We start from the raw sequence: 22090 nt of genomic DNA on the forward strand, positions 1-22090 counted from the left end.
CAAAGATCCTCTGCCCCTGACAGTCAAATCAATGTTAGGTTATAGTCTAACAAAAGGCAATTGGTTTTTGAATATTTATTTGCCTCCTCTTCCTCTAATTCCTTTGTTTAATGATATCAGTGTTGGGTATTATTTTTGTTTTCCTGTCAGCTTTACCACTTGGGTCATTCCAGCTGTGTCCCTACAACCACCCCTGCCTTGTGTATCCAGAATGGTCTTGTGCTCACAGTGTGCATTTTCATAAATGTTGCTTCTCAGTAGATGCCCATTCTCCTTAACGAGGCAGCAGTAAGTGAATGTACTCATAGGTTGAACCAAAACATTAGCTGTCTTTTCTCTTTGGTGCTTGGAGAATTGAATAAATCTGCAATATTGTGGACAAACTCTTGGAGCCATCTGTTGGGGTGTAACATTCTGGTTCTGTAGAGTCCTCCTTAGGGATGGATCTTCTCCAAAAGCCTTTCAATCTAGGTATCTGCATGTAGCTTTCCTGAATTACGTTTGTCCCTCATAATTGTTCCAAACTATAGTATGATGTATGTGTAATACAATTTTTTCTAAGGTAAATAGAAGCCAAAGAAATACTTTGCATAGTTAAAAGCCATCTAAAAGGTAATCTTAGAAGGGAGGATACCATTTACTAGTTGTATGACCTGGGGCATGTTAACCTTTCTAGTTTCTCGCTCCTCTGTAAAATGAGATTAACTTTATGGGGTTGTAGTGAAAATTAAATGTAATAATATGGTTTAGTGCTTATCAGAGAGCTTGGAGGCATGGTAACATTAGCTGTTGTCATAGTCAATGGGAACAATGATGACTATGCTTGTAATAGTATGAACTGAGTTTCTGCTTGTTCACCCATATGCTGACCTGGGATTAATCTCCATTTTCTTGAGTGATGTTGATGTCTGGTTTTCTCAGAATAATAGTGATAATTTCAAAAGTGTTGAACTGCAGGATATTTCAGAGGCAGAAATAGTAAGTTAGGAGGTTCTATTACAGATAAGGGAAGAGGCTGAGAAAGTCACTATGCTCAGCACCAGAAGCTGGTAAAAGGAGGACTCATTTGGCAAAAGGTCTAGGGCAGTGGTGAACAAAATGCAGTCCGTTGGCTTCTGGGTGGGGCCCTGGACCTGATTTCCAGAATTAAGGAACACCCTTAATTTATATCTGGGAAGTCTCCGGTTCAGAGAAAGTCAGCCTGCACCACACTTTTTTTCCTCTTAGCTACGTGCCCTCCACAGTGCTTCAGCATGCTACTGACCAGGTGTAGCCCATGGAGGAGCTCACACGAGTGGGTTTGCTTGGCAAGCAGTTGTCAATACCAACTGAAGTCAAGTCTGGAAAGTGGGTATGTGTGAGTTTAGCTACTTTTTAAATAAAAATTAAATTCCTACTCTGCTGCCTAGAAAAGGTAGGTAGGTGGTTGATGAATATCTTAAGTTTTGAAGTAAGAGTATTTTTTGATGAAAACATTACTGCTGCTGTTGTTTGCAATGGGGGAAAATCCCTTTATAGGACCGACACAAAGAGAATTCATTAAGTAAGCCAATTTTTACAAATAATTAAGTTATTAGGTTGGAGTGAGCCAGATTTACAAATGCCGTTAAGCCACAAAATTTGCTCAAAGTTGCAGCATTGTAATTCAATAGAGCATTCTAGCTGTGTTATTTCTGAAGTGAACAAAACAAAACTTCAGTGATGCAAAGATAATAAAATAACATTTCAGCACATTTGCAGATAATGGTATTATTAGAAGTCTTAAACCTAATTACCAGAGCAATCATTCTAGGTTCCAATCAGTTGACACTCTCAAAATTTCTAAAAGAAAGATCTAACCTCTGATAACCTTCCTCTCAAGTCGTGAGATAAACTATTGCTTTCTGTTTGATTAATTTTTATTGTGAAAACATTAAATATACAAAAAAGTACAGAATATAATAAATACCCATATTTAACAAATGCTAATAACATTTTACCATATTCACCTCATATTTTTTTTAAAAAAGAAATAAAACATAAATATAGTTGAAGCCCAAAGGTGACTGCTCTTCTGAAGGTGGTTTGTGTTTCTGTCTTTTACTTACCCATATATTTATAGCCTAACTCCGTGCGCATTTATTCCTAAACAATATATACTGTTTCTCCATTTTAACTGGTGTATAGTATTCCATTTTATGAACATGCCACAGTTTAATTATTTTTATCCCCATTAGACCATACTTATTTTCAGTTTTTCTTACTATTTAAAAAATATTGTGATGAACATGTTTGTGCCTATGTTCAAGAGTTTATCTAGAATAGACACCTAGACATGTAGTTATTGAGTTGTTTGATATGAACATTTTCACCTTTAATTGCTCTTCAAAGTGGTTATAATAACTTATACCTGCAGTGAATTAGTTGTCAACCATGTGAAGAGTTGATACTGTCTGAGGGAAGGAAACTAATATCTCATTGCTCTGATCAATCATTTTATGAAAGTTGAAATGTTTCCAGTATAAGAAACTGTCATTAAAGTTTTTCAGTTTTTTCCCATATGTCTCACAAATCAAATTGACGTAAAAATTACTGTAATATAAAGTGCTCATTAAAAACAAAAACTCAAAGGTTTAGAAAATGAAAAGTATTCTATTCAAATATACAAAGCCATACAAAAGTACAAAATATTAGAAGTATATTGAGGTCTAGATGAGTGAACCCTACCCAGAGCAAACCAAATAAATATTGAGTGAATTGTTCATATTGTTCAAATGAACATTTTGCTCAATATTTATTTGGTTTGCTCTGTGTACAGTACACTCCTCCTTTCATCTAGACCTCTTTGCACCCTGATTTCCAGACCAGGCAAATTGTGTTTCCATCTTTAGCAAGCTCTTGACTGATATTTGCCATCACTGAACACAGGAAGTTCCTCTGAGGCATTTGCCACTTCCCTGGTTGGTGACTAAAGTGCAGGTGCAGAATCAGCACATCTGCACAAGCAAGCAGATGGACTGTTGCTGGGGCTCACGCAATCGGCCCCTTCTTCCTCTAGCCAAAGCAACTTTATCTCGAGCATTTCTTTATAAAAATTTTGAGACTCTCTCCTCTTCCTTGATTCCTTTGGATATTCAGAAGTTGAGAGGTCTAACTTGCTGTCTATCCCCCATTCCTAAATTTTGAGCTCGTTTCTACAGACAAGTCAATTTATGGATTTGGGGTTTGTTGATTCCTTAGCCTGAAAATACTTTGTTCTTCACAGAATTGTAAAAGCAGTGAAAAATGTGTGTGCTTTGTGGATACCATCTCTCCTTGTGCTTTCTAATACATGTTGAGTATCCCATATCTGAAACTTTAAAATCTAAACCTTTAAAGAGAGAGCCAACATGAATGGCTCAAAAGAAATGCTCATTGGAGCATTTTGGATTTTAGATTTTCAGATTTTTGGATTAGGAAAGATGAACAGGTAGGTATACTGCAAATATTCCAAAATCTGAAAGAAAAAAATCCAAAATTTGAAACAATTCCGGAATATCCAATCACTTTAGTTAACCCAAACTTGCATTTCTTTAGTGAGTAACACCCTTTTACTGAAGGTCTTGCACTCCCTGTAACTGGGGAACACTGGGCTGGAAGAGAGTAGAAGAGAATGTCCTTGTGTTTGTGTTCACTTGTAATCCAACAATAACAAAAATAAGTTAGCAATATACAGCTGAGAAAAAGTAAGACAGATTGGTTGGACAACCCAATTAATGGGGAATCATGGGGAGCATGAAGGTAGTGTGTCCTGTGGAGCTCTCTTTTTCCCTCTCAAGTGGGGGTTAGAAAAGCAACTCCCTCAGCATTCACTCAGGGCTTGTCACTCATGCCTGCATTGGTGCTGCACCATGGAAAGAATGCTCCTGTCTTGGCTCCAATGCCTGGAGGAGACTTGGAACATAAGCTCTGAATGGCAGTCCTGGAGGACAGTGGTTCTCGACTGCCACAGAACAGCAATCTTTGGCCCCCAAGTTATTCTTTATTTTTTATTTTTGAGATGGAGTCTTACTCTGTCACCCACACTGGAGTGCAATGGCACGATCTCCGCTCACTGGAAACTCCACCTTCTGGGTTCATGTAATTCTCCTGCCTCAGCCTCCCGAGTAGGTGGGATTACAGGTGTCCACCACCACGCCTGGCTAATTTTTGTATTTTTAGTAGAGATGGGGTTTCACCATGTTGGTCAGGTTGGTCTCGAACTCCTGACCTCAGGTGATCCACCAGCCTTGGCCTCCCAAAGTGCTAGGATTACAGGCATGAGCCACCGTGCCCAGCCAGCCTCTAAGTTATTCTTAAGCAGGTTCGTTTTAACAGCTCTGGTGCAGGACAAATTTGGCTGTGGGTCAGTTGCCGAGGTAGGAGTCTGTGACTATCTTTGAGCCCTCCATGGTTGTCACAGAATGTTTATCAACAGTGCTATGGTGGAACCAAGATTCTAAATGTGACTGTGTGAGGCCCTTTGAACCCCTTGCCTGTGTGTGTTAAGGAACAAGGGCATAGCTCCATTTCATTTCCAAAATTCTTCAATCTGCAAATGCAGAATTTCACTAGGCATGAAAATGGACTCCTATAGTGTCCTGTGAAACTCAGAGTGAGTTTCTTTAGAGAGTCTGAGCGAATAGTTTCAGTAATCTGAGTAAATAGTCTCTGATGTGTATCTCACGTCTGAGAATCCATAAGTAGCTATTCATTTTGGTTACCACCACCCCAGTGGTCCCCCGAGGGACATACAACACAGTAGACATGCTAGACTGATGCATACCTTTTGTTACAGCATTCCTTAGAACTGTGGCTTCTTGCCCTGGTTAGCAATGGAGTACTAATAACCTCAAGCAAAACTGGCATAAAGGTTTATTTTGATTGCTAGCTCTGAACAATTGGGGGTAGATGCCTGGAGCACTTTGGGAAGCATTCAGAGGTTATGAATGATCTCAAAAAGAAATAGGGCCAGGTGCGATGGCTAACGCCTGTAATCCCAGCACTTTCGGGGGCCAAGGTGGGTGGATCATTTGAAGTCAGGAGTTTGAAACCAGCCTGGGACCCAACATGGCAAAACCCCATCTCTACTAAAAATACAAAAATTAGCTGGGCATGGTGGCGTGTGCCTGTAATCCCAGCTATTCAAGAGGCTGAGGCACGAGAATTGCTTGAACCCAGGAGGCGGAGGTTGCAGTGAGCCAAAATTGCACCACTGTACTCCAGCCTAGGTGACAGAGTGAAACTATGTCTCAAAAATAAAATAAATAAAATAAAATAAATAGCAGCATCTGCCATGACACATGATGGAGAATGTGGCTTATGTGGGAAATATTTGCTATCCCTGTCCTTGAAAGCTCCTCTTGCCACTAGATTATAGTCAGATTCAAGTAGCATATTCCATGCTGTCTTTCCTTTGAGCTTCTCTCTGGTTCTTGGCTGACTATCCAAATGGTATGGCCCATACTTTCACAGAAAGACTGCCCCAAGGCTGCCTGACTTCACCAACTCCAACTCCAGAAGATAGGATTATGAAAGACATCAATATGGAAAGAAATGGCCCCTTCAGAAGATGTATCAAAGAGGAACAAAAAACACGTTTCCTGTGTCTTTCCTATATATATTTTTTCACTAATAGCTCCAGCACACCTAATACTATTGAATCATTCCATTCTTGGTGCATTTCAGAATTTCTCCTCTTTGTAGGGTAGGGAGAAGCTTTGAGCTTCTAGTATGTTAGAATGTGCCACTAATAATTTGGGATTCTCAAAATTCCTTAACACTTTAGGAACCTGGTAACTTGTGGCACTAGAAATGGGTTACAGTAGAGTCTACCAAAGAATACCACCCTTAAGTTACAGTGTCTTAAATTCTGTTATTCTTCAGCGTGGTACAGAGCAACACTGACTTGTGCAGTATCCTTTTATCTGTCCCCATACATAAGGAAAAGCATTTTGTTTTTTCAATTTCTGAGAGGTACTTCCCTATGTCTCCATATTGAGATGTTTCTGATACAGTGGTATCTTCTAACTAGTGCTTTTCTTTCTTTTGCCAAAAATGATGTCATTAATTCAGGAGTACATTGTAGAGTTTATGGTGGTCTAAAATTAGGAATACAGTTCTGACTGTCCTCAGGGACAGTTAACCTTGCATTAGCACTTTTTTCTCACTCTGAGGATGCATCCCTGAATGGAATATGCCTTTATGTGCTTGCTGTTACCCCGATTCTCCTTTTAGCTTAATTACTCTTTTCCAAAGGGTCCTCTCTTGTTATAGCCTTGTGTTAAACATTATATTGCAAATCATAAACACACTTTGATTGTTTTCCCAAGGGCTGGTTACAGAACATCAAAACCTGCTTTATGACATTCTGAAAGGTGGGTCTGGTAGCTACAAATGTGGTAGCAAGATGTGAGGCGGCAAAGGCCATTGACACCACTGATTGAATTTGCACGCTACATAAGGGTTTAGCAATGTGTGTCCAAATACGTTAATTTACAAACCAACTGGACCACATTGTACCTGGGTCTGTAGCACTCCATGGTGACATGTGGATCAAAGATTTGGCTCTTAACAAGCTATGTAGGAATAATTTGTTTTATGTCATTGCACACTGTTGTGTCATAGGCACAGTGCCTGCCTGCAGGGGAATGTGGGGTTGTATCATTTCTGAAACTAATAATTGGAGAATATTTCTTTTTCTTTGCCATGAAACTGAGGGGGAGTTGTCATATAAATTGGTTTCAGATGTTGGAGTTGTACTGATTGAGAATTTTAGGCTTGAGTCATATGCCATGCTGTGAAGTGCTTTGCCAAAATAATGACTTGTTAAAATAAATAAAGTAAGTGCCTCATAGTTTGGGAAGTGGACTGTAAAATCTCAGTTCTTAGTTCTAGGTAAGTGTTGTGGCTGCTTTCTTAGATATACCAGGTGCACATAAAATGTATTCCCCCACATCCCCTCTAACCACCCCCCAGCTCCTTGCAAAGTCAGCTGAGGCTTGTTCAGGAAAGAAGAGGGTGTTGGAGCAGAGGGCTCCTGAACTCTTACAGAAATGCAGTGATATTGTTGCTCTTCTCTTTGCTGCTCTTCCCCACAGAGTGACTAGGTCTCTGTAAAGTGGCACTCTTTTCTTGCTTTTCTGGGTGTGTGATTTTGGGGAGAACAAAAATAATAGCTATGTGCTATTTCATTCAGGCCATTCAGAAACTCTGATGATTTTTACCAGTGTAAATAAAGTTTGTGATATATGGAAAATATTAATGTGACATTTTGTGCTCTCAAGGAAATGTCTCAAAGGATTTTTTCCCAGGGGAGTTCAGGAATGCTTGCACTGTATCTTTACTTTGAAGTTAGAAGATCCATTGATAAAAACCAAGGCTTAGTTAAAAGGCAGGAGAGTTAATGAACACTTGACTGTTTTTTTTTTTTTTTTTAACATGATGACCAGAGAGAGTGAAGTATTTAAATAGGCATACTTTTTTGTAGCTATACTTGCAAAGACTTAGAACCTATTGTTGGAGTAAACTTGGAATCTTCTCAGAACCTCTCAACTCTAAAGTTCAGAAATGTATAAGTCTAGGAACTGCTAAGTCTGTCTCAGGTATCACAAGGAGAGCAGGGAACTTTGTTCTTTTATTCATGTATTCCAACACCCAGAATAGTGCTTAGCTCATTATATAATAGAATTCAATAAATATTTGTTAGATGAGTAAAGGAATGAGAAGGAAAGCAAATGCCTTTTTAGATTCCATTCAGCGTTGTAGATATGAGCTTAGTGAAAACAATTCTGCTCCTATCCTGTCCTTGAGAAGCCTTATGTTTAGCAGTATAGTATTAATGCTATCACAGAGTTTGGCTGTCTACACAAGTATTTAGATTTTAAAATGCTGCTGTGTCCTTGGGAGATTTAGTAGACTGTGTGTTACTCTAACATGGCATCCAGCTCTAGACCAAACTGTTAGGGAGCGGCAGTTGAGTATAGCCTCTTTTCTGGCTGGAGGGTCTAACCTCACTGAGTTCACAGCTTTTTTTTTTTTTTTTTTAATCAATAGTGCAGGAAGATTTAGTAATACCCCAAATACTTAACCAACAAATTCCTGAGGGGGATAGAGGACCAAGTGCTCCCTTCCAAGGGAGGTGGAATGGAATGGTCAGGAGCTCAGCGGTCTGAAGTTTGAGACTCAGTGATGCACAGATAGAAACCATACCATGCAGCCTAGGCAGGGCAACAGAAATACACAGAATTGTGGTGTAATGGTCAGAATGGGGTAGATGTTCTTGAGCAAGAGCTTTGGGCAAGCCTGGGCATTTAGGTAATTTAGATGCGAGGAGCCTGGAGCAGAGTGTTAGTCATGCAGTGTGGCCTCTGCATTATACCTTTATAGATTGTGTTTTCTTCAGCCAGGAAGTACTAGTCATGCCTCTTTTGTTTTGCTAAGCCGCAGTTATAGTGAAATGGAGTAAATATCAGATAGACTAAATATCCTGTCTATAGCACTCTTAAGCGTCATCTCTACTTTTGTCTTAAGCTTATTTCACAAATCTGTAAATTATTTTTTTAAAAACCTGATAGCACTTCCAATGGTTCTTATCCATGAAATGCAAATTGAGTCTGATACAATTGACTGTTGCCCTCTTGGCCAGTTTTGCATCTGTTTGTAAACTCTTTCAAACATCATGATGCTTATCATAAGTCTACTCTTTGGGTTCTCCTTTGAACCAGTTGTAACATCTTCCTAGTTCTCTCATTTATTGGCAAGCTTAGTAAAAAATATTTGACATGGATTCATGCCATGCTTTTAAAAAATTATTCTTTACCAATACAGAATTTTAAACTTAGAGAATTGATAAAGAGGGAGCTAACTGATTCTAAGTGATCTGAAATCTTCAAGTGTATTTTATTTTTGAATACGTGATATGGTAGCAAGAGGCTTTCTCTGGGCAAACGTGGCATTTTGTATTGGCTTAACTAGTCTTTCTACCTGCATAAACCAAAGAAAAGGAAGGAGCAGAGCCCTGGGGGGTCAGAGGAGGTATCAGGCGTCATATGCATACATGGAAAAAATTCCTATGATATGTGAACGGATGGTTATACAGAAGAATAGCGGAGATAGCAGAAGTCATCTGGAGGTGTAAAAAACAATGCTCTAAAGGGACTTAAATGTCCCCCCAAATTTCTTGACAGCTGGCAAGTCAAGGTCCTATTCATGTAGTTTCAATTTTGTTAACTTAGATTTATGTTTTAGATGTGAAGCATCCTCAGTCTTATAATGAGAAAACCCATTTTGCTATTTAGTTTACGGCCAACTTTGTTAAAATATGTATACTTAATAAAGCAAGGACTATACAAGTTTCCCTCCACTTAATATGACGTTATCTTCTATTCTAAGTCATAAATGTTATCTGTGAGAACTGTCAGGAGAGTAAGAGCTTGTTCTGTTTCTTCTTGGAGAGACATTTTGGACAGAAATCTTCCCTCTCAGTAGAGTCTGTATAGAACTGTGAATGACTAATACAAATATGTGAAAATAGTCCTTTTATAGGAGCTTAGTTATGTTTGTTAAAGTTATCCCTGCAATTAATGGACATGAGGGTATGATGAACTTATGGAAAATTTGAGATTTGTTTATGAATTGAGGAAGATAAACTTGTGTTATATGGCCAGTAGAGAATTTCTGGCTTGTAAAAGGGAAGATTTGGGGAGGATATAATCACTTGATTCAAATTGTTTAAATATTTGCTGGGTCATTGTTCATAGGAGAGATTAAACTTATTCCATGCAGTTCCCAGGGACCAAACTAAAGCCAACAAGTGCTTGAAGTTACAAGGAGACATCTGTCAATTCAATGTCCGGTGAATTTTTTAACAGTTCATGAGAGTGCTAGTTCCAGAAGATTGTGGACCTCTGGAAGCCTTCTCAAGAGCAGATGATGGATCACCTGCTGGTAACCTTATAAGGGACCCCTGTGAGAGGAAACTCAGCCCAGGTTGTCTCTAGGGTCAAAGACCAGTTATATAATCCTATGATGGCTTTGGTTAAAAACATGCACATGTTTTATTCAAACATTAGGAAAAATGGAGAAGGTTTGCTCTTTCTTCCATAATTTCTCCTGCTACATGTGAAAGCCACTGTTATTGCAAGTCATCATTCAGTCTTTCCAGAAAAATGACTGACATTCTGAGACTTAGGAGGAGGTGTTGGATTTCCTTGCAGATGAAGAAGCCACTGTTCTGTAATCATTCTTTGTGTGGGCCCAACCGGATTTTGGCAACAGATGTACTTGATATATAACTGTGGCAGTAGCCAAAAAATGTAACCGGGATTGGCAGTCCCAGGGACCACATGGCTATCTTGGAATGTGACAACACAGGAATTATTTTCTGAAACCAATTGCCCTTCTTTTGGCAAGCTTCAGATATAGAATATAGTTTTGCTCACCACCAGGGGTTAAAGTTAGGTATTGGAGGGAATGAGGAAAGCAACAATCTCCAAACTCCAAGTTTTAAATCTCCTACTACTTTTTTGCCCCCAGAAAGGAAGAGCCAGATGGAAAGAGTTGGGGGCAAATATCAGGATTTAAAGGACCTAATGATGCTATGCTATTTTCAAAAAGTAGGATTAAATATAGATTCAGGGAGCAGTGAGCTTGGCAAGAAGGTACACTTCACAGGCATGGTAGGTCACTGCTTCTCTAGAAAAAGTTCAGGTTACTGGGCAAATTCCAAACACTTTATGAGCTTATCTTAATTTATAGTGGCAGCTTGATGCATGAAAAATAGTTGGTGACCAAGTTAGGATTTTTATGTAATCCAGCCCTCTTGAGAGCCAAGCTTAATCTAGCACACAGGGGTTGACAAACTATGGCCCATGGGCTAATTTGGCCAGTCACTTGTTTTAGTAAATAAAGTGTTATTGAAATGTGGCATTGCCTATTCATTCAAGTGTTCTCTGTGGCTAATTTCGTACTACACAACAGCAGAGTTGAGTAGCTACAACAGACTGTGTGGTCTGCAAAGCCTAAAATATTTCCTGTCTGGCTCTTTACAGGAAAAGTTTGCGACTCTTGGTTGTTTCAGATTGTTCCACACTTTATCATAGCCATCTTTGAGAAGATGCTGTTTACACTGTTATGAGCCAGAGGGGGAAGTTAGCAGAAATTACTAGCAAGGCCGCCCACAAATATTTTTACATCTTCCATCCTCTCTGCTCCTCTTTCTCTGTTGCTTGGACCTGGTCTCATTTTGGCACCTATTCTCTAACATAAGAGTTCTTTTAGATGCCACACATCATGGAGATATAACCTAACAGAATAAACTATTTTGGCCTATCTGCCCTTTTCTGCCTGGGTTTCTGTATAAATTTTAGGTGTAGAGTGAACTTATTTAATGTTTGTTGTATTCATTAGTGTATGGGATTGGACTGGTGTTACTTAGAATAGTAGTGACAAATTTTTTCCTTTTTCTTTTATATTTTTTTGAGACAGGGTCTTGCTCTGTGGCCCAGGCTGGAGTGCAGTGGTGCGATCTCAGCTCACTGCAACCTCCGCCTCCCAGTTCAAGCGATTCTCATGCCTCAGCCTCCTGAGTAGCTAGGATTACAGGCATGTGCCGCCATGCCCGGCTAACTTTTTTATTATTATTATTATTATTATTTTATTTTTATTTTTAGTAGAGATGGGGTTTCACCATATTGGCCAGGCTGGTATCGAACTCCTGGCCTCAAGTGATCCACCCACCTCAGTCTTCCAAAGTGCTGGGATTACAGGTGTGAGCCACCATGCCTGGCCAGTAGTGACAAATTAATGAACAAAGTGACTATTTTGCTTATTAACAATGGATAGAATTTTTTCATTCTATATGTGATTACAGTTCACTTGAAATTTCTAAAAGCAGGTTCTTTGCAAAGAGAGCAGGTTTTTATTAGCAATTATTTGCCTTTCCCCTGTAATGAAAATGATCACAATAAAATTTACATTGTGTCATACTGAAACAGTATTCTTCTGCTGTTGACATTTGTTTGGTTAAGCCTTACTATATCTCCACTATATTTGAGATGATGGTATTATTATACATTGCTAGAAGAGTTTCAGCCAGTCTAGACAGTTAAAGAGTGTGTCTTTCTTCCTTGACAGATATTATCTAAGAACCTCCTCGATTCGTAACAGCGCACATAGAGATTTATGGCTTTAGCTGACTAAATGAATGTTGCTTCAGCCTGTTATTTGTGGTCTAGCGAACAACCGCAGAGCATGACTTTACAATTGATTAACCTTTTGCATAGCTTATTTTGGGCCTTACTAAGAACATCTTAAACTAAAAAAAAAAAACAAAAAAACTCTGACATACTTATGTATTATTATTTGGGAAATGATCCTATTAAGGAAGTGTCCTGTGCTAACTTCAGAAGAAGTTATTCTTCCTTAAAGACTTAATTTTCTAACTGCATTTTGAGTCTCACCTATATCAACAGAAGACTTCAGCTGCTACCAAGAAATTGTTTGTCACACAAATTTCTAAATATATGAGTATAGAAATTTTGAAAATTAACATGCTTTGGGTATACAAATCTTGTCCCAAATCAGAGATTCTCTCTGCATAAACAGCTGATATTGAGGTTATGGTGAGTTTTAAAAATAGAAATCCAGTAAGAGAAGACAATTAGGAGAGAAATGGTTTAAATTATTTGCTGTGGGAGGTGGAGGGGTGCCCCAGGAGTGGAGGACAGAGACATTCCAGATGCCGAAGGGTCTTGATGCATTCCATGTCCCCTCAAACGTCAGACAAAGCAAAGCTCTTTTCCTGACAATACATAATGCTTTAGAACTTAACTTCTATTTTAATTGTAAAAATAGTGTATGTTCTTGGTAAAATAAAAATTTGCATGGTATAGAAGTTTATAAGTTAAAAAAAAGAAAACCTTCCCTTCTGCTATCCAGAGGTAGCCATTGTTAAGTTTTATTTATATTTCTGGAAATGTTTGTGTGTAGTGTATACATATTTTTCCCTACAGATGGGAAAGATGATATTCTGAAGCATCCTCTCCCCAACAATATATTTGCTTGTCTTTTCTTTATTGTGTGTGGGATAGGATCTTGCTATGTCACCCTGGCTGGTGAACTCCTAGGCTCAAGCGATCCTCCCACCTCAACCTCCTGAGTAGCTAGGGCTATAGGCATGTGTCAACAAGCCTGGCTAATTGTTTTATTTATTTATTTATTTTGGAGAGATGGGGTCTGGCTTTGTTGCCCAGGCTGATCTTGAACTCCTGGCCTCAAGTGATCCTCCCACCTTGGCCTCCCAAAGTGCCAGGATTACAGGTGTGAGCCACTGCACTTAGCCCCTCTATATATATTTATTCTCCTTTGTATTGTTTGTTAATTCAAACAGTACTGTAGTGAAAAAATTTCGTGATTATATATCTGTGCAAGTGTGAACATGTAATTATAGGCTAAATTCCTGAAAGTAAACTTACAGGGTCAAAGGCTATCTGGATTTTAAATGTGAACAATTACTACCAAAATTTACTTCCAAACTGGTTGCTGTAATTTTTACAGTCCCAGTTACAAGGACACTGAATGGACATAACTGGAGACTCTGGAACAGTATCATTATTGTCAGAGCTAGCATTTATTGAGCGTGGTTTGTGTATACTCTTCCCAGTGCTTGCTTTATTTGTATCAACTTTTTAAGTTCTCACAAAGATGCTATGAGGAGGCAGGCACCTATTTCACAGGTAAGGAAACGAAAACTGAGTCACAAAGAGGTTACTTAAGAGTCACATAGCTAGTGAGAGACTAAGGATTCAAATGCTGTTGGTGGTGAGAGAAGTGTATCACAGTCATCTTCGAGGTGAATAGAGATGATAGTGAAGTCCCAGATATAGCTGCGAATGTCTACCCCAGTAAGAAGGAGAACGAAGAAACAATGTAAAATTTATTCTCAACAAAGTGATGTTGAGAAAAATAAATGCGTCCTTGTACATTTAAAGAGGATGGGAGACGATCTCTTAGAATTTTTTACTAGCCGCTGACCAGAAATTTGGAATGAAAAATGAGCTATTTGGAAATGAGGTGAAACTAGAAAGATTGTATATTTCTTTATCTTTTAAAAGAGTTGGATGTTTAAAAAAGCAAAAGTCAGTGTTCCTGAAGGCACTTTGTACTGTACAAGTTCTCTTTTCTAGCGAAGGGCTCTCCCATCCACAGAATTTGGGATAATGGGAGTAAAGTATACAATCTAGAACAGAAGTTAAAACAGTAGTCAGTGCAAGCTGAGAGCAAGAAGTGTCAAGGTGAATTCCATCCAGCAGGAAATCTTGTCCATGAATATTCTCTTATAGATGTCTATCAACCTCCTAAGGAAAAGGGAAGAGTTGGATTAGAGAAATAATAAAATTAATGTTCAGATCCCCCCTCTCCTCCTGCCAGAGAACAATTGCATTCATCTCCTTCTGGCCTATGTTTCTACAGAGCAACAGACTCTTAATGCCTCACAAAGGAGGAGGAGAGAGAGTTTTGGTTCAGAGATGGGAGTTTCACATGGCTCCTGCAGCACACATCTGCATGCAGGGACCAGTATTGCACAGGGGAAACTGGAGATACATTGCCCAAATTAAGAACCCTGAGGATCACGTTAGTACGTTTACAAGAAACTTTCACATACTTTAGCTTGTTTGGTCTTCTCAGCACTGAGGCATGTGAAATAAAAATGAAGCCTTCTTCCCCTTATTGTGATGACAATATCTACGTGTGCTGTTAATCTATTTGCATTATTAAAACATTTCCAAACTGTAAAGACTTCTCTCTGTGTACCAATCTTCAGTTTCAAGAATGGTCTCTCTTCTGTAACTGTTAAATACTAAGCTTACAACAGACAGGCTCTTGTGGGACCTCAGTCATGGGACTTGATTTTGTTTTAGTTTTGGAAATTTGCCCTACTTTGGGGGAATGGAGAGATCTGGCACCTTCTGCTTCATTTTATAGGTTCAAATACCGTTGAATATCACTGTGAGTTTTGGCTTGTTTAATACATTGGTAAGAGTGGGGTTTTGCTAATTTTAATACTCCCTTTTAAGAGGAAAGAAGGCTTTAGCATTTATACTACCACTACAGCTATTTTATTAACATGTTAAAGTATAACCAAGGCCTGTTTCTAAAAACTCATCAGATTTCCTAAACGTTGTGAAACTATGGGAGTGTAACCCAGTCTAACTTCAAAGCCTCTGCTTTAGCCCTAGTCCCCATCATCTGGCTTGTTCAATCTCCAGATGAAATTCACACAACTGCCTGGGTTGAGATATCAGTTACTGCCAGCTTTTAAGGCACTGTAAGCAATAGTTACTTTGCCCCCTTGTTGTGACTACTTAAAAAATAGTTTGGAAATTACATTTCTTTTATTCCACCTGTGTAGACCTGTCTGGAAAGATTTGCTTACAGAAAGTGTTTCTTCGAGGCACAGTATAGGACTGAAATTAAATGCCCCACCTTGAAACCACTCTCCTGAGGGTTGGGATTCTGACATCAGGATATAGAGCTCTACTAAAAGAGATGTTAAAACCTAGTAGGTAGTCACTGCTTCATTATGAGACAGTAGCTGTGTGTACATGGCATAACATCTTCTCCACTAGGATGGGATATTGATTGTCCTCAGGTGGTCTTTGAATGTGAAGCTAAAGAACCAAAATTTTCCTTTTCTGGTCTGTTTGATCACACAAGTGACTCACAGCCACATAGATGTGCAAACACACGTAGAAATTCCTGACCACAGTGCCATCTTCTGCTGGGCTCAGTGTGCAGGTGGAGCAGAGGCCACAGCCAACTGATAACTGATTTTTTTTTTTTTTTTTTTGAGTTTTGGCTTCAGGTTGGCACAGATCTCCCATCCACAGAAGCCCTGGGGGGGCTTAGGGGCTGGCTCCAGGTCACCGTGCTCTATAAGAGGCAAGGCTGGCTGGGACAGTTTAAGAATTGGTGCCTGAATTCTTTGGGTTTCAATTCTTTTCCACTCAGAGGCACTACTATTTCTATCAAAACTCCTGAGCTGTCACAGCATGAGGGCTGCGCCTGGAACTAATGTGAGTTCATTTTACTACCTTCCATTCAATGTCAGGCTTTGTTCTTCTACCTCTTCATCTGAAGCAGTACTTAATTTTTGCCACATCAAATGAAACCCTTCTTTAAGTTTTTACTGTCTGATGGAGTCTGAATACACTAACTGAAAAAATTTGATTAATAATTGGCTGAATCCTGTGGTCACCTAAGGCAAGTTTCCTTCTCTCATGGATTCCATCCAGGTGTGTAGTCTAACAGTACTGTCCAGTGTGACATAGCCCCTGAAGGAAAACAACTTTACACCACTTAAATTCTTCTTGATCCACGCTTCAGAAAATATCCCCTTGTTATACCTAACTCACACTTCAGCATTCTCTGTGGAAATTGAGCTGGGAAGAGCACCCTAGTCAAGTAGGCAGTCTGATCATTTAAAGCCAACATTTTAAAATAAATACGTCCTACCTTCATGTCTTCTAAAGGCTTGAGTGGGTCATTGTCTGGGTGCTCTGGAAGTCAGATGTGTTTCTAGGTGCTGTGTGTGTATGTTGGGTGGTATGTCACCTTTTTCCCCCCCTTTTTAGGACCAGGAAGAAAACAAGGGAGCTACAAGTTGGCCTGAATTCTACATCGATCAGCTCAATTCCATGGCTGCTGTAAGTAGACTTTTATGTTCTTTGACACACTGTTTAAAATGCAAGTGTAGTACAAAGTACACAGTTGCACAATAAATTCGATTGAGTATGACCTACCAAATATCAGTACCTTTCCAAACTGCATCCTAAACATTCAATGCTGGGGAAAGGAAAGAGCATAGGAGGGATACTTGGCAAAGTGATTTTTCCAGTATGTTTTAAATAAAATCAGCACACACTAAAATATAATTGAGTTTAATGTTGTAAGTGAAAATGTAGTTTGAAATCTGGCTTGTGTTCAACTTTAACTTGCAATTGCTCTTACCAGTCACTCGGAGCTTGGTTATGGCAGCACTATTTTAAAAGTTAATACCATTTTAAAATAATATGATTAAGCGATTTCTTTACTGTATCCCTCCCATTCTCTTTCTTACTGAGAACTTGGTTATTTCCTGGCATCGTGATTTTGCAGGGGACCAAGTACTCTTTACTCATATAATAGATCAGGAATTCATGAAGTAAGTGGTTCAATGAAAAGGCATCATAATAATAGTGCTGAGATGTCCTTGGAAAATCTTTAGTACATGGATTGTTGGTTCAGTAATTGCTTAATATATATTCTCAATGCCTAAAATATGAATTCTAATCACATGGATGTCTGTGATGTCAGCATTGCCAGCAGCTTGAGGGACACCTATTTATCACAGCTAAAATTCACAGCAGAAAATAAGTCATCAACCTTTGAGCCTTAGTAGCTTACCCATCCCTGTTGATAAGAATTAGAGGTTGCCCATAGTAGAATGCAGTCTTTGTCTCAGTGGGCACACTCATGGTTTTGAGAGTCAATCTGTTATATTCATGTTTATAAGATGCAAGTAGATGATAGCTTCTAGAATACTTTCTTCTACCTCCTTCCTGCCTTCTCTCTTTATGGAAAATAAATTTCTTATCACTCAAAACAAGCATTTTAAATGATCTCATAACATTTTCCTGCTGCTGGAATAGTTAAAAACTGATTAGAATATGTGAGTCGTTCACACGCTTCCTAAACTTTTAGAGGTCTTGACTTTTAGTAACTTCCTCTTTTTTAGCTTTTTTCTTACAAGATGCTTCTTCTGTTGTCATACAATGAATAATAAACAGCCTATATATATAAATTATAGAAGAGACTACATAAGTTTTTCCCCAAGGGTTTCTAGTCTAAAAGCATAGCAGAAATGGACCAAATCCTTATTCAAGGCATTTCACACAATGCCAAAGATGAGAAAAGGGTGATCTCAGCATTTGTATGAATATGCTAACAAAATGTGAGATTTGTGATGACCACCAGGGATTTTCTGTGCATCTGCCTAAGCAATAATAATTTGGAGCCATTTATATTTCCTGCATATAAAGCTATTTTCTGAATTCTTGCTCCTGGCCGTTAGGAAAAAAAGAATTGTTTCTCTTTCTAATTAAATCTGCATTGTTTGTTATCTAACAAGAGAAGTTGCTTATTTGTTAATGAATTGCCTTCTATAAATGGGGAAATACTAAGTACTGTATGGATTTTTCCTTTCTTCAAGTATAGGACAGTTAGATTAATTTGTCCTTTAGTGACTTAATCCCTGCCTTGTCTGAAGTAGACCTGGCTCATTTGTGTGCTACAGGGTCTGTGATATGCCAACATGTGGCCCTTCTTTAAGGGCCTCCTCTCTCCTCCATCCAGCTCTTGGACAATTCTTTGCCACATTCTTGAGTGATCTACATTTTAACTGTTGTGTGTTTGGTTCCCAATCCAAAAGCCTTCCCAAGAGCACCACAAGTCTATTAAATTGTCAGTGACTTTGCTATAACTTTTTGTGTCAAACACCTAAGAAAGCTTTCTAATGTTCTTTTTAGGACTGAGCCCATATCCTTCCAGGGTCAAAGGTAAAAGGCATTAATAGTCTATGAATTAGTGAGGCCTCAAAATTCCTGCATACTTCAGGGAATAAGGAGATCTGATGAGACCAGAAACCCTATGCAGGGTTTTCTGTTTTCTCAACATTCTGATTGCCACCACTGCCTTGCATAGTTCTGGCTAATCACTATGATGTCTGTACTGGAGAATTCTTGATAACACACAGCAGAAATCCTGAGATATTGTACCTGGAGCAGTGGAAAGGCGGACAAGTTCTCCAAATCCTTTCATGGCCCAGCAGCTAGACTCTTTGGTTCTCTGCTTAGAGCATTCTTGAAGGAGTGTTTGTCCACATTGTCATCACCCATTGTCTGCAGAATCAGCAGCAACTACTACATGACAAGCAGGGTAACAGGCACTTCATATGTTGTTTGTGGTCCCACCAGCATCCTATGCTGTAAGTGCTATTTATAGATAAGGAGTCTGAGACTCCAGAAAGGTTAGCTTGCCCAAGGTTATCTAATTAGGAGGTGGTCATCTAATTGGGAATTTAAACGTATCCGTCTAAGCCCAAAGACTCCTTTCCAATTTGCCTCTCACTAATTCAGATTTTGAAACCCTGTGGCATGTGAAAGAGCCCTGGTTATCCCACCTTCTCCCCACCCCCAGGCCTAGCAAGGCTGACTTTTCTGAGATGGAATAGGCATCTGTTTTCTTTAATGTCTTAAGAGTCTGATAAACAGTCCAGGTGGAGAACTGCAGCACTTACTAGTCTGTGAAGCCAGCCTTTTATGGAACAAGTTCAATTACTTTATGTAAGCCTCATTACAAGAATGCTTTGTTCTTTAAAGGACCCCTGAGTGATCTGTTGGCTTTTAAAGAGTGAAAAATAGTATAATAAAGAGTGTGGCCTAACATCTAGAAGGACCTGGGCTTTCTTTATATGTGGTTTCTCCATGCTTTCTCAAGGAGGAAGACTGTGAGGTGAAGTTCAGTATGCTTAGTGGGCTGGCTTATTGATTTCCCACCAAAGAAACGATTCAAATGGGAGCTAAGTTCCAGACTCCCAGCAGGAATGACTTCTGGGCCACATTTGTGCCTCTCTGTCAGACCCGCGTGTTCCAATGCACACCTTAGCAGCTTTGACAGAAAGACCCTCTGCAAGGATGCGCTTTGTCCTTTGTCTGCTTCTCATGTGAGCAGGTATTTAGTAAGTGCATAGAGCATTTAAAAAGCCTCCACAAGGCCTGTGCATACTAGATATTTGGCATAGTAGTCATCTTCAGAAATCTAGGCATCTCCCTTATCTACTAAAAGTTGCAAATTAAACCTTCTTCCTAAATGTGAGGCTTGAAAGCTTTAAACTTTGTAGAAATTATTTTATTTTGAAAAGTCACATTTAGAACATCAAGTTCAGCTACATATCCTCAGTTATCTCAGCACGATAAATATAATCTCAGAATCAAATCTGAAAAAATCACACATAGAAAATGTTGTAGTCTCTTCTGTTTTGAAAGGTTATGTTCCTTACACAGTATTGGGAAAGGAATTTCCAATTTAATTTTCTTTGACATTTCATAAATCTCCCAACTCTAGTATGAAGAAACTTAATATAGACTGCTGCTATTCAAATGTGCCACCCTCTCCAAGATTTTTAAAAGGATAAATACATGCAGTTTTATTTGTACTAGTGACCCACAATAAAATGTGTAGTCATTAATTTTGGGATAGTTTTGTGTCATTAAGCTTAGGAACAAGGAATGATCTTCATAAAAGGCTGGATTCTGAGCTACAGATTCAAAGTGATTGCATAAGAGTCCAAACGAGTTCAGCTATGTAACTGGAGATTAAACGTTCTTGGCTGGATTTGTGTGAATTTTCCAGGGGATGGGTCTCAGGGAGCTTTGGGAGAATTCATTGGCTGTCTCTGCACCCAGCTTCCTTCCTCACCATCCCCTGGTGACAGCTGTCTGTGAGCATCACCAGCAAGAGGACAACTTTGCAGAAACAATAACAAGATTTTAAAAACCGAAAAAACTACTGGGTTTTATTTCAGTTGCCATAAATAATACTGATGTATTATGTTTATTTTGCTTTGATCTTTACCCTTCTCATTATGAAATCATATTTAGGTTTTAGTTAACATTTAGTTACTTAATGCTGATACTATTGATTGTCATCCTTGATGACTTATGGTCCTGAAAGAAAGGCTGAGGCTGGGTCATTGAGACCCATGGATATGAGTCAAGCTTTTCTTTTTCAATACAGTCACCCCAATCTGTTTCACAGCCAAGCATTTCTATCAGAATTTGTAATAGGTAAAAAGATTAAACTGGACAAGCATGTGTTCAGAATAGGATGAAGAAAAGGGACCAGGAGCTCCATGGGTGGAGGATCCTGGAGTCATAAGACTTGGGGTACTTTAGTGCAACCAGGTGATCACAGAGTGAAAGGGAATGGAAAGGACTAGACACCTTACTGGCATTCACAATTTTATAATAACAACTGCAATCTTACATAGAACCTTGCTTCTGCAGCATCAGCATTGCCTAGAAATTTGTCAGGAATGCAACATCTCAGACCTCACCCCAGACATACCAAACCAGGCTCCATAGTTTAACACTATCCTCAGGTGATTTTCATATCCACATTAAAGTTTGAGAAGCACTGCTCTAGCAGATCCCTGGGTAGAAACACACACACACACACACACACACACTCACTCCATATCCTGATTTCTAAATGGTGTTGAATAATTTCTAGAAGTTACGCATTTACTCTGAAGGAATTGTCTATCCTAGTAATAGCTCCAAATTAATTGTTCCTCTTAAAAAATAATCAGATGTAACAAAATCCCTTTGGTCTTGATTACACTTTTTGGCTGAGGAATAGGAATGGTAGCATGGGAGGACGGCTGCCCACCTCCTGTTTTTGATAATGTGATGGTATTATTATCTTTAATTGCCAGAATGTTGTATTCAACTACAGGTTCAGTCTTACTTCTATCAAATACAAATAGTAGTATCTACATCAAAGTGTAATTACAGAATAGTTATACAAGCATTTGGGCAACGTCATCTCTACTAAGATTTCTAAACTTTTCCCTAAAGCTTTATTTAAAATTTGAAAGACTTAACTTACTTAATCATAGATTTGTTGTTTATATTTAAAGTGATAGTAGCAAATAATCTGTAGGTTTGTCTTGTTTGTACTGTAATTAAAAAATAGAATTTGAAGAAGTAACTTCTATTTTCTTTGCGTAGAGAAAATCTCTGCTGGCTTTAGAGAAGGAAGAAGAAGAAGAAAGAAGTAAAACTATAGAGAGTTTAAAGACAGCACTGAGGACAAAACCAATGAGGTAATTTTCCCCTGGATGGCATGCTTTTTTTTTTTCTCTCCTTCTTCCTTCCTTTTTTTGCAATAGTCAGACCTTCTAGGAAGTCTTAAGTTAAAACCATAAAATTAAACCATAACATACTTTAATCATTAACATTTAATAAAGTTATTTTCTTCTGTGAAAAGGTAT

General features: G+C 38.8%; 1 protein-coding gene across 3 annotated transcripts in view; it reads left to right on the top strand.

Annotated features, from left to right (window-relative positions):
* The window catches only part of DAAM1 (dishevelled associated activator of morphogenesis 1), a 183118-nt gene that overhangs the window by 109087 nt on the left and 51941 nt on the right, over positions 1 to 22090 (top strand). For all 3 annotated transcript variants that reach the window (XR_004029715.1, XM_030811404.1, XM_030811410.1), the window contains exons 4-5: positions 16632 to 16703; positions 21828 to 21922. Coding sequence is in view for 2 of the 3 variants with exons in the window: in XM_030811404.1 (XP_030667264.1) it covers positions 16632 to 16703; positions 21828 to 21922 (167 nt within the window). In the remaining variant the exon portion in view is untranslated. The remainder of the gene's footprint in view (positions 1 to 16631; positions 16704 to 21827; positions 21923 to 22090) is intronic.

Source organism: Nomascus leucogenys, chromosome 1a, assembly GCF_006542625.1.
Source record: "Nomascus leucogenys isolate Asia chromosome 1a, Asia_NLE_v1, whole genome shotgun sequence".
Classification (NCBI taxonomy): domain Eukaryota; kingdom Metazoa; phylum Chordata; class Mammalia; order Primates; family Hylobatidae; genus Nomascus; species Nomascus leucogenys.